The sequence below is a fragment of the Dipodomys merriami genome, unplaced genomic scaffold (assembly GCF_024711535.1).
Source record: "Dipodomys merriami isolate MVZ:Mamm:240054 unplaced genomic scaffold, mDipMer1.0.p SCAF_19, whole genome shotgun sequence".
In the NCBI taxonomy this organism is placed as follows: domain Eukaryota; kingdom Metazoa; phylum Chordata; class Mammalia; order Rodentia; family Heteromyidae; genus Dipodomys; species Dipodomys merriami.
In genome coordinates this window covers 16,196,543-16,209,883 of record NW_027203270.1, presented here as the reverse complement: position 1 = coordinate 16,209,883, position 13,341 = coordinate 16,196,543, and the positions used below count along the sequence as shown (strand labels likewise).

Genomic DNA, 13,341 nt, shown 5'->3' with positions numbered 1-13,341 from the left:
CTTAATTTAAATAAGTTCATACCCTCTTAACTTTCCAACTGATCTCCCTCTCTATTACTTTTTTCTAACTACTTTAACCTGTTCTAAATGTTTTAACTAGGTTAATCCTAAAATACCATTGTGTCATTCAGAAACTTTGAGTGAGTGCTCCCTTACTGTCTGTTAAGCAAGTCCATGTTCTTTATTTGGCATTACAGGCCCTGAACATTGTAGCCCCAGTTATACAAGAGGGCCACAAGTAACTCAAATCCTTCCTGCCTTCACCAGTTCTGCTAATGTTCATGTCTTACAGCTCAGCTCAGAAATAGTCTTTTTTATACTAGCTGAAATGATTTTCTATTCTCCCATGGAAAAAAGAATCTTATTTCCATTTCCCCATAACATGTGATACGTTGCTTGAGTTGTAGTTCCTTGAGTTTCTATGTATTCTTATACAGGGAACTCTCATTTTCTCTCTGTGTGTGTGTGTGTGTGTGTGTGTGTGTGTGTGTGTGTGTGTGTGCGCGTGCGCGTGTGCGCGTGTGCGTGTGCACGTGCTGGTAACTGGGCTTGAACAGCTAAGGAACTTATATTCTTGCTTGGCTTTTTTGTTCAAGGCTCTTGCTCTCCTACTTGAATTATACCTCCATTTATGGTTTTTTGGTTAAGTAGAGATAAGAGTTTGGGCTGGCTTCAAACCATGATCCTCAGATCTCAGCCTCCTGAGTAGCCAGGATTACAAGCATGAGCCACCAGCACCCAGCTCCTAGTTTCAGTATCCCACAATTGGATATCCAAATAAATTTTTTTTGATTAATGAGCGAGATCACTTTTTTAGAAAGTTTAACTTTGTTCTGACCTTATATCTCCCCACTTTAAGAAGAGTGGTAGAAAAAGCTATGGAGTATTACAGTCCTGGAAGATCCAATTTTTTTCCAGTCCTGGGGCTTGAACTCAGGGCCTTGGCACTGTCCCTGAGCTGCTTTATGCTCAAGGCTAGCACTCTACCCCTTGAGCCACAGCTCCACTTCCAGCTTTTTTTTTTTTTTTGCTCAAGGCTAGCACTCTACCCCTTGAGTCACAGCACCACTTCAGCTTTTTTTTTTTTTTTTTTTGTCATGGGGCTTGAACTCTAGGCCTGGGTGCTGTCCCTGAGCTCTTCAGCTCAAGGCAAGCACTCTACCACTTGAGCCACAGCGCTACTTCCTTTTTTCTGGTGGTTAATTGGAGATAAGAGTCTCATAGACTTTCTTGTCCATGCTGGCTTTTGAACCTCAATCCTCAGATACAAGCCTCCTGAGTAGCTAGGATTACAGATGTGAGTCACCAGTGCCCAGAGCTTCTTGTGAAGAAGCTTCTTCTACTGAAGAATCGAACTTACATGCTAGTCAAGCACTCTACCACTAAGCCACATTCCCAGACCAGATTTAATTTTATTATTATTTATTTATTTATTTTGTGGTATACTTGGACTTGAACAGCTCAGGGCCTCACTCTTTTGTTTGGCTTTTTTTTTTGCTCAAGGCTAGTGTTCTGCTACTTGAGCTATACCTTCACTTGTGGCTTTTTGCTATTTAATTAGGGATAAAAGAATTTGGGCTGGCTTTGAACCATGATCTCAGCCTCTTGAGTAGTTAGGATTAGGAGCATGAGATACCAGAACCCAGCTCCTAGTTTTAATATCCCAGAATTGAATACCTAAATAATTTTTTTTTGGGGGGGGGTCGGTCATGGGGCCTGAACTCTGGGCCTAAGGGCTGTCCCTGAGCCCTTCAGCTCAAGGCTAGCGCTCTACCCCTTGAGCCACAGTGCCATTTCTGTCTTTTTCTGCTTATGGGGTGCTGAGGAATCGAACCCAGGGCCTCATGCATGCAAGGCAAGCACTCTACCACTGAGCCACTTTCCAAGCCCCCAAATAATTTTTTTTTTTTTTTGGTCCAGTTGTGGGGCTTGAACTCTGGGCCTGAGCACTGTCCCTCAGCTCTTCAGCTCAAGGCTAGCGCTCTACCTCTTGAGCCACAGCGTCACTTCTGGCTTTTTTCTATTTTTGTTTATGTGGTGCTGAGGAATCGAACCCAGGGCCTCAGGCATGCAAGGCAAGCGCTCTACCACTGAGCCACCTTCCCAGCCCCCAAATAATTTTTTTAATTAATGAGAAAAATCATTTTTTTAGGAGGTTCGTTCTGCTCTTATACCTCCCTACTTCCAGAAGAATGGTAGAGTAAGCTAAAGTATTACAGTCCTGGAAGATCCAAAGGGACCAGCAGATACAACAGTGAAAGCTCCTAAGAAGGAGAGACTACTTTCCCAGTCTCTCATCAGGGATATATCATGGCTTACCTTATGCCTAATTGTTTCATCATAGTGCCGGGGTACTTTGCTTGGGTGTATCAGTGCTTGATTTTTATGACTTAGTCATTTTATTCCTTAGGGAATAAAATGGTGCCCAGAAGGCATGAACAGCTCTGCTTTTGCTCTGAAATTTTGTTGTTGTCAACAGCAACAGAGAACTCTGGCTCTAGTTCTCACTGCCCACTTCCTATAGACAAGAATTCTTGGATGGGCTGCTTAGGAACTGTGCCAGTCCTATGTCTGTCTGGTGACTGACTCGTGAGAAAGTAGCCTGATAGCTGAAAGATAGAGAGCCAACAAATCACCCCCAGGTGATTTGGTGTTAGTTGGAGGTGACTGACCATTTATTTTCTCTTTGAAAGGAGACACAGTGGTCATCTTCCCTGAATTTTTCTTTAACTATTAGTGAAATAGCAAAGCAGATAGTTGGTTTTCTGTGGTAGAATGGCTAATGGAACCTAGGGCCCTCTGAATCTTTCCCCCTGCCATCAGGGTTGCAGATTATGTGTTACTTATCCTATGTCTGCCCTTCATTATTCTTCTCATCCTTTTGCCAGGAAGCTGGCTGTGTGCACCAAGAGAGCTCTACTAATTTCATTGCTGCCAGGTTTTTCTGTGACTAGCCAAACCCCAGCCCACTGATACGGTTTTTCTACAAATCACTCCCTTATAAAAACTTGATACTATGTCCCAGAGTTGATCAGGAGCAAGGGTTTGAATCACTATTTCTTGGCTGGGATTAGAGACCAAGGCAGGTGAGCCTGCCTCCACTTATCCCCTCTCCCCCTCCAATCCCTCCCTACCCCTCCTGCCTCACTCTCATTTCCTGCAGGAGGATGCTTTGCCATCCTGGAGCCATCAGGCACAGCTTTGCTTTGGCAGCACCATTGCACACACACTGGTGGGAGAAGGGACATGTTTATCACTTTTCCTGGAGATTATCTGTTTAAGCACTTCTCTGACAGTTACAATAACAAGGGCAGTGTGTTGTGTTTCCCAGCAGAAGGACACTTGCTGTTGAAAGATGTATAGCACTAATTAGAAATACATAACATCCGGCCACATGGCAGCCTTCTCCCGGCCGCTCCATTTCCTGATTTCATACAACTTTGACGACAGTTGGTTTATGTTTTCCATGAATATGTTCTCAGAAAAATGAGAAACTCTCCCTGTTACACAGGGGCAAGAAGGATACTTCTGCCTGAGCAGGTATTTAGCCTGGGGAATACTGGGAGGTGTGGTCATTTGCCCACATGTGAAAAGAGGCAAAACCAAGTTCAGACCTCAGGTGACTTTATTGGTAAGAAATAATTCCATCTGACATTCTTAGCCAAAACCATCCCCCTAAACCCTTGAGCAAGGCTGCTTTTGGAAAGAAGGGGAAAGGCTATTTCACAATGTTAATGAGTTCCTCAGCTCATGTCAGGCTCCTGCTACCTGACACAAAGCCAGAGGAACCCAGGCAAATACCAAGATAAACAATGCCTTTTCCTCCCCACCCTACATCACTTATTTGCCTGACCCAGCCCAACTCCAGGGATACATACGGACATTTTTTTTCAGACTAGGTCCAGTTTCCTAAGTCTGGCCCCAAAGTGGGTGGACTCTGGTAATCTAGATGACTTTTTCCCACCTTATATGAGAGAAAATAATCTCAAGAATATTCCTGAGTGTGTATCTATAACTTCTATCCCACAGAAGCCTATGAAAGGCCAAGAGCATCCTCTGAAAATACCATGCATTTAATACATTTTTCATTTGAAATACATTTAAATCCAAGTTGCCATAGTTCCTTGAGTAAAAAAAAATTCCCTTCAGCTAACTACATAGTCCTTTGGTTATGGAAACCATGATTTATTTGTGGCTGTACCACAGTACCAAGCACAGTATAGATGCTCCGTGTGCTTATTGTACTATTGATCCAGGGAGAAGAACAAGCGATTCAGAAAGTGCTACAGATAGCATCATCAGTCCAAGGCTGACCAAGACCCAGACATTCTGGGATAGCTTGTGAAATGTCTGCCTGCTTAATTAGAGCTTCCTGGTTTGTATCTCTCTATTAGTTGGGCCAGACACTTGAGCAGACAGTGCCCTTGGACCCTACCCTAAGAGGATGTTAAAATGAAGCAACTGAGGTGACATAAATATGCAGAATAGCTATGAAGCCGTCTCCTAGCTACTTCTTTGAGAGTTATTAGTTGATCCCTCTCAGACCTATACCAAAGAGGTTCCTATTTTTGCTACCCTACTTGGTCCCACACCTTATTGTAGGAACTACACCAGATTCCCCAGAGGCCATGGATACACTTAAGCAATCCATGTTCCTTATTCTCCCAGCTTGAACTCTGAAAGACAGTTTAGTTTGAGTACTGTTCATCATAAAAATAGGAATGTTTGGTCAAAGTAAGTTCTCACTGCCCCATCTTACTCTTACCCAGGCTTTTGAGAGTGCCTTGCTGTATCTAGTCTCTTGGAGCAAAGATATCCCCTTCTGTCTCTGATAGCTTTCTCTGTGTAATCTCATTTTAGACATCTACCTAAAATGCACAGACAATGAGGAGGTGCTGATACAGTTAGAGAGGCGGCAGGATTTGGCCTCTACTTGTCCTATCTCAGTTTTCTGTGTTCTGGATTTATTCTCTATTCAACCTGATTGCAAATTAAGAGTTAGGCTGATAGATTAGCTGGGGTTGAACAGACAGTGTTCCATAGATGGTGCTGCTACCTGTAGCTGTGCGGGGAAGGAAGACATTAGAAATTTTCCTTTCCTGCTGATATCCATCTAGTTCTTGGTTGCTTGTTTTCTGTCTCTTTAACAGAAGTTAGTGCCTTACCAGGGGACTGGGTGTGATGATACGTTCTGATCTCATGGATTCTTATCACTTTCCCACTACCTGCCACAGTTGAATTGGGAAGTTAGAAGGTGACATTTGGAACCAGTGGGCAGCTTGAAGGCTGGCCACAATAGAAAAATCGCTCCATTAATGTTATTCACATGTTGGACTAGCCTGCTCCTCACTTCCAGTGCTTTACTGTAAGGAATAGCTGTGGTTGTATAGTATCTCCTGAAGTAACAACTTCAGTTAGGCTCATTGAGAAGACCAGCAAGCTGACAGAGGTTGAAATGCATGTAAGGACCAAGATCAAACCTGTGGCTAATTATCCTTTTAACACTTGGAGATTCTGAGTTCTCCAGTGTTACAGAGGAAACTAACAAATTAGCTGCTGCCAAAACTAATGAGGTTGACCCCTGGATTCATCTCTTATGAGTGCTGGGTATCTCCTCCCCTGAGGCTACCAGTTGGACTGCTGCCTTGTTTGTTAACCAGTTCCCTTCAAGTCTGGATGAAATGGCTGTTGGGGAAGCCATTGACACTGAATCAGAGCAAGCAGGAATGTGTGTGTTACATTGTTCCCTTCAAAGACCAACTCTACCCACTGACCAGACTGTCTCTTTTCAGTGTCCTGAAGCCAAAAGAAAGTTAGCCAGGCTGAAAAAGTAGGGATGGAGGGTGCTGGTATTGGATGAGCCAGGTTTATTATTTTTGCCATTAGGAAAAATGAACACTAACATCAATTAAAGTGTATATTATGTGCCAAGCACTATATAATTATCTATTTAGCAAAAATAGATTAATTGACTGGGTCTTGGTGGCTCACACCTGTAATCCAAGCTACTCAGGAGGCTGAGATCTGAAGATCACAGTTCAAAACTAGGAAAGTCCATGTGATGCTTATCATCAATTAACTACTAGAAAACTAGAAGTGGCACTGTGGCTCATAGTGGTAGAATGCTATCCTTGAGTAAAAGAGCTCAGAGACAGTACCCAGGCCCTGAGTTCAAACCCCCTGACCACCACCACCACCAGCAAAAAAAGATTAATTTTGTTACTGTAGTTTTATTAATAGCTAAACCCAGAGACTCTGCAGCTCTAGTTCACCTTGCCTACTCTGAGCAATGGGTCCTGGGAAAGTAATATAGAACAGAATTTCTCACAAGTGATCCTTAGAGTTATTGAACATTTATCCATACACGAGGCATACTGGTGAGTATTTTACCTATATTATTTTACTTAGCCTTATAGCCCTCCTTCAAGAGAGAGAATTATTTCTATCCATAGTCTTAGATGAAAAAAAGGAAGCTCAATAATGTGGCCAAGGAGGTACACATCATAAGATGTGAAAGTAATCATGGGCTCCCTGGTGTAATGAAGTTTCTTTTGCTTCTCCTTAGACTGCTTCTCAGAGGAGTGTCGTTCTGTGATCCAGGAGCAAGCTGCAGCCCTGGGCCTGGCCATGTTTTCTCTACTGGTACGGCGCTGCACCTGCTTACTTAAGGAATCTGCTAAAGGTAAGCAGGATGGCCCCTGACTAGTTGATTTTCCAGCTGCTCTGCCCTATCAAAGTGAGCCTTAAAGTGTCAAGCTGCTTTCTCAGTGTCTTTCTTGTACTCTGCAGTCTTCCTCCTCCCACCTTGCCTTTTGCCATTTAACTAGTTCCATTTCTTTGCAATCTGATGAGCTCATAGGTCCTCTTTCTTGTGGATCTGTTCCCCGCCCCCCTCGACACCCGCCCTCTGTTATGATTTACACTGTACCTAAGAGTTACTGTGTGGTTTTTAAAAAGACCAGGAAAGTGAGTTTCCTTCCCCCCATTCCCCAAGTACTAGGGATCCAGTATGCTTCCCTTTTTGCTTACAATTAACGTTTTACTTTTTATCCTGTTGATCTCTGTGTCCCTCTTTGGTTCCTGGTAGGTGCTATAACCACCATAAGACAGACATCTTGGGAGGCTCACTGGATCCAGCAGGCATTTTAGCCCTGAGATTAAGGTTATTATCTTTTAAAGTGCCCTTAGAATTCTAGGCTTGATTACTGTAGCTATGTAAGGTAAGGCTGACAGTCACACTTTGGTCTCACCTCCTGTATTAGTACTGGTAATTAGTGAGGTTCCACTATTTACTGCCAAACCAGCTTTGCCTTTAGCCTTTGGAGCTGTCATTTTTTCAGGAGCATGAGGAAGCCACAACTTACTATTAAGAAATAATATAAAAGCTAAGTGTCTATGGATCATACCTGTAATCCTAGCTACTCAGGGGGCTGAGATCTGAGGATTGAAGAGCCAACCCTAGGCAGGAAAGTCTGTGAGGCTCTTATCTCTAATTAGCCACCAAAAAAAAAAGTGAGAAGTGCAGCTTTGGTAGAGCACTAACCATGAGCAAAAAAGCTAAGGACAATGACTAGACTCTGAGTTCAAGCTGCAGGACTAGAACACAAACAATAACAAGAAATAATAACAGATTAACAGAACAGTTTTAAGAATGGTACATAATATTTTTACATACCCTTCTTCAGACACCTTGCTAGTTAGCATTTTGCCATATATTCTTACACATGTGTGTGTGTTTATATGTGTGTGTGCCTTTAAGCTCATTATTGTTGTCCTGGACTATTTGACCTAAAAATGTAGGTATAGTAGCCCTTTACCCCTAAATACTTAACTCCCTATTTTCTAAAACATAGACATTCCCTCTACAGTTATCAAAATCAGAAAATCAACTTTAATATAGTGCTATTATTGAATCTATAGTTCTTATTCAGTTTGTACCAATGGTCCATAATAAAGTTCGTTTTCTTTGTTTTTGAGATAGGATCTCATTTCCAGTCTCACCTCAAACTCATGATCCTCCTGCCTCTATCTCCAAAATGTATGCTATACACACTCAGGTCTACTTATGATCCTTATAAAGAAAACGATTTTTTTCTGCTGTAGAATCTAATCAAACAGTGTGTTTATATGGTTGACATGCTTTTTTTTTTTCCTTTTTATTTCCCCTATGAGATGGGGATTGAACTTCAGGCTTTGCTCACATAAGGCAAGAACTGCACCACTGAACTAAATCCCCAATCCTTTTTATCCATTTTTATTTTTAAGATGCTGGGATCAAACTTAAGGCTTTGTACATGTAGGCAAACACTACACTACTATCCTCACTTGTCCCCAGCCCTAGATGTCATATCTCTTTAGTGCCTTTTAATGTGGACTGTTTTCTTACTCTTTGTCTTTCATAGACTTTGACATTTTTGAAGTGTTCAAGCCATTTATTTTGTAAAAAAAAAAAAAAAAAAAAGTCCTACAATTTGGGTTTATGTGCTGTTTTCTTATGATTCAGGTTAAGCAGTTTTGGCAGGAATTCTGGTGCCATGTTGGCACTGTGTTGAAGGAGCACTAAAAGAATGGGCTAAAGGCCAGAGCAGAGATTTCAATCAGTGTTCAGGTGAAGCAGAAAGAGTCATCTCCAGGGCAAACCCAGTGCACTGGTTCTCTCTTTGTCCTACTTTTCAGAATCCTCTTAGGTGCTGGCATTTGTCCTCGCTTCTGGGCCCAGCTTTCCTGTGGACTTGGTCTCCCTTCCCTAAGAGCTTGCTGCCGTCCCAGCATCACAGGCATCACTCGGGGACCACAGCAGACATAGGCCCAGTTCTCACCCTTTGCCTCTGCAGCTCAGCTGTCCTCTCCTGAGGGCCAGGATGACCAAGATGACATCAAGGTGTCTTCCTTCGTCCCAGACCTGAAAGAACTGCTTCCCAGTGTGAAAGTCTGGTCAGACTGGATGCTCGGCTACCCAGACACCTGGAATCCTCCCCCCACTTCTCTGGATCTACCCTCACAGTGAGTTTTCCTGCCCATTCCTTTTGTATGGCCAGCCTTGACTCACCCATGTTCCCCTAGCTCCCCTCCTTGTCTTATCCTTGCTTTCTCCTACCCACAGCCCACACATTTCCATGTTCCCTTCTTATTTGAATTTTGATTTTGTCCTTCCATGAACACCTTCTGATGTTGTAAATTATTTTGGTCTGTTCTCCAGTCCTGGTCCCGTGGCTCCTCCTTTCTGTTGCTCCATAGTTTGTTCTGTTTTGTTATTTTGTTCTTTGTCCTTGTTCTTGCACTCTCATCCTCACTTTATATTGTTCATACTCACTGTTCCTTCAACTGCCTCTAGAGTTTTGGATATGTGTTGATGCATGTGGGAGAGACTTTGTTTCTTCTCTTTTTCTCCTTTTTCATTTTTCTGTAACTTCTACTGGTACTGTCTTCTGCATTCAGTTTCCTTATCTCCTTTCATGGCTTTTAGTGTTGGAGAGCATGAGTATGTGCATATCTTTCTTCATTCTCTCTTTCTTCATGCATCCCCTATTTTCTCACCTAGTCTCCATCTCTTTTTCCATGTTTCAGTATGGTATCTCTGAAGACATCTGTTGGGGTACAGTATGGTATGTTGAGTTGAAAGTATGTGGGTCTACCTGTCTGGATAGTTTGTGTAGATCTGTTTGTATGTCTGTATGGGTATTTTTTCCTTTTTCAAATGGTGGTAAAACATCCAACAAAATTTGCCATCTTAATCATTTTTATGTTTACAGTTCAGTGGCATAAATTACATTCACAGTATTGTGCAATCAGGTATGGCTGTTTCTTTGTTCATGTCTGGATTTTGTCTGACCCTGACTGGAACCTTATGTCTATGTGTGTCCAAAAGTCTGTGTATCTTAGTGTCTATCTTTGCCATGTGTAAAGAATTGGTGTTTCTGTCTCCATATGGTTGTTTCTCTAGGAGTCTTTCAGGATGCCTGCTCATGACTGCACTGTGTATATATGTCCATGTGTATCTATCTGTAGCCATGTATGTTGTATTTATATATGTTTGTGTGATATGTCCTGATGAGGGCCTATGACAGTTTGTGCTTGTATACTCTGTGTTCTTGGGTCTGTGTTTGTCTCTATAGAATTCATATGTCATCAGGGTTCTATTTGAATGCCTGGATCTATATCAGTCTTTGCTGTAGTCCTATCCATGTCTCTATGTGACTCTCCTTTGAGATTGTGCTTTTGTATATGTTCCCAAAAGTCTGTGTTTGTGTCCATGTTTTTCCAAAACCATGTCTGTATGTGTCAGTCTGATTGCCTCTTTGTGCTAGTCTGGATCTCTGTTGAAGAAGGATTCTGTGTATGTGGCTTTGACTGTAATTGCCTGCCTATCCCAACTTGTCTCTGCCTGCTTCTATTGTCTCTTTGCTGGGTATGTATGTAATTATATCAGGAGTCAGCATACTATGAACCACAAGCTAAGAATGGTATACATTTTTAAAGGGTTGGAAAAAAATCAAAAGAATACTATTTCATGACTCGTGAAAATTATATGAAAGTCAGATTTGTTTTATGGGAATACAGACATGCTTATTTGTTTACACTTGGTCTGTGGCTGCTTTCACACTACAGTGCTGGGTTTGAATGGTTGCCACAGAGACTGTGCAGCCCACAATGCCTAAAACTGAATCCAACCCATTACAGAGGAAGCTCACCCACTTGTGATATCTGTAGTTTCCCTCTGTGTTTTCTTGTTTGTATAGTAGTGTCTGCTGTATGTATGTGTAGGCTCCATAACTTAGTTCTACTGATGTCTACCTTTTTCCTTCTGCACTCTCTCTCTCCACCCCCTCCCTCTTTTCCTTCCTGTCCCTGTCTCTGTCACTCATTCCCCAGTTCCTTTTCATCTTTGCCTCTCAGTATTACTGCCTTTCTCTCTGTCAGTCACCACTTCTTTCTTTCTCCTCCTCCTTCCCCAAACCCATTCTCTGCATTATAGTCTTTCTGGAGGCAAGACAGCTTCAGGTTCTATTCATTCATGTGTAGGGCTCTTCTGTAGGAGGGAGAAAATACTAGAGACTAGAATATGGAGACCTTGGCTGCTGCTGGAGAGGAGAGAGAGGAAGTTTCTGTGGGATAGTCTCCATGCGTATGTATCTCTAGACTCGGGTAACCCATAGAGGGAAGGCTGCAGCAAAGACTTCTGGGTAGCAGTTATTGTGTTTTCTGTGTATGCTGTGTAGTATAGTCAAACTTCCTCTATTCCTCCCAAAGTTTTTTCTTATTCCTCACCCCAAAAGCTACCTCTAAACTATTCATCTCACTTCTCTAATCCTTCCCCACTCTAGCTCTGCAACCATGTAAATGATGCTCACAGCATCACTTCGCATCTTTCCTATGGGCTCTCCTAGGTTTCCAAATTGTGCTCCAGCCTGAGGCTTCATGAGCCCCAAGGCAAGCCCTCAGTTGGGCAGCTGGGGTCACATAAATAAAATAATGAATCTGCTAGTTATGGGCCTTTCTTTCATAGCAGGTGATCCCCAAAGAGATACCAAGTACAGTGTCAAACTTTTAGGCTATTACTCTGTAATGTGTACTAGGAAACTAATAATTTATTTATTTATTTATTTATTTTGGGTCCGGTTGTGGGACCTGAACTCTGGGCCTGGGTGCTGTCCCTCAGCTCTTCAGCTCAAGGCTAGCACTCTACCACTTGAGCCACAGCGCCACTTCCAGCTTTTTTTTTTCTGCTTATGTGGTGCTGAGGAATCGAACCCAGGGCCTCAGGCATGCAAGGCAAGCGCTCTACCACTGAGCCACCTTCCCAGCCCGGAAACTAATAATTTTGGAAAGAAAAAAGCCAGGGAAAATCTCAGCTTTTCAAATACCTAAGCCAGTGCTTCTGAGCATGTGCATGGGCTACTGAATAGTACCTCTTCCTCTTAAGGATAGAGAAAGAGACCAACTTTCCCTAGAGCTTGGGCCTTCCTGGGTCAGCTTACCTCATAACCACAGTTCTCTTAGATATGATCCATCCATATCCTGAGCAATCAGGTCTGCTCGCTGTCTTCTGCAGCATTCATTCTTTCATCCCCTTTCTCCCCCACTCCCTTTGGCCTTCGTTTGGCTGCAGACATGGAAAGCTCACATCGTAAGTTCTGGGCCTCATTTGCTTAAGGTATTGAATCTTGTTTTCTCTTTGGATGCTGCAGCAAATAGCCTGTTGCTGGCTCTGTGAGCTGCTGCCCATTTTTGAACAAAGGCTCAACCTGGAGCTGGGCACGTGGTCCAAGCTGCAGCTTTCCCCAGGGGGGCTAGAGAGAGTTGGGACATGTGAAACATACTTGCTTCAACTCTTCAGAGTTCACTTTACAGAGAGAACAAATCTGACCCAACAATATGTTGAATGTGATTGTAAGTTCTGTGGCTATTGATCCACTTACTCTGTTGTGAATCTAGTCTGAGCAAGAAAAGTCAGTATGATCAGGAATTAGGTCCTCTTCTGCACTGTCTTCAGTCAGGCTATCTCTAGAATGCTAATTTAAGCATATTTAAGCCAATACCCCCTCATCCATAAATGGTTGCTTAAAGACTGGTACCTCTGTGCAGCAGAGTAAATCTCATCTGACTAGCACTGAGACTAGTTTTTCCTCATCTTGTAATCTTCAGATCTGAGAACTAGAAAGCATAAGAATTTTCTTTTCTCTCTCCCTTCCTTCCTTCCTTCCTTCCTTCCTTCCTTCCTTTCTTTCTTCCTTTTCTTTCTTCCTTCCTTCCTTCTTCTTTCTTTCTTCCTCTCTCTCTCTCTCTTTCTTTCTTTTTCTGTCTTTCTTTCTCTCTTTCTCCCTCCCTATCTCCCTCGCTTCCTCCTTCCTTCCTTTCTTTTTTTTTGGGGGGGGGGGTCTTTTGTGTGGCTTGAACTCAGGGCCTGGGCACTTGTCATTGAGCTTTTTCTTCTCCAGGCTAGTGCTATTTTTACTTTGAGCCACAGCACCAGTTCCAGTTTTCTTGTGGTTAATTGGAGATAAGAGTCTCTTGCAAGGTCTTTCCTGCCCTAGCTGGATTTGAACCATGATCCTCAGATTCAGTCTCCTGAGTAGCTAGGATTACAGGCATGAGCCACTGGTGCCCAGCCTCTATTTTCTTATATAACTAGTGCCCTATATACTCCAAGTCAAAACCATGATTGAGAAATGGGCAAAGTGTGATGGTTCTGTGGGTTTCAAGCTTGTATCTTGTACCCACTGATCTACTGTGGAGCTTTTTAAACCATAGAGAGTGACACACCCTAAATGATTCTATAGATATGAGAATTGTAACTCCTAGACACTGGGAAGGTCCTTGTTGCTGATCTTCTTTTTGGAG

General features: G+C 42.7%; 1 protein-coding gene across 3 annotated transcripts in view; it reads left to right on the top strand.

Annotated features, from left to right (window-relative positions):
* Positions 1–13,341, top strand: part of Smg6 (SMG6 nonsense mediated mRNA decay factor) — a 249,198-nt gene that overhangs the window by 117,066 nt on the left and 118,791 nt on the right. For all 3 annotated transcript variants that reach the window (XM_070027479.1, XM_070027480.1, XM_070027481.1), the window contains exons 11-12: positions 6,566–6,682; positions 8,835–9,003. In XM_070027479.1, the coding sequence (XP_069883580.1) occupies positions 6,566–6,682; positions 8,835–9,003 (286 nt within the window). The remainder of the gene's footprint in view (positions 1–6,565; positions 6,683–8,834; positions 9,004–13,341) is intronic.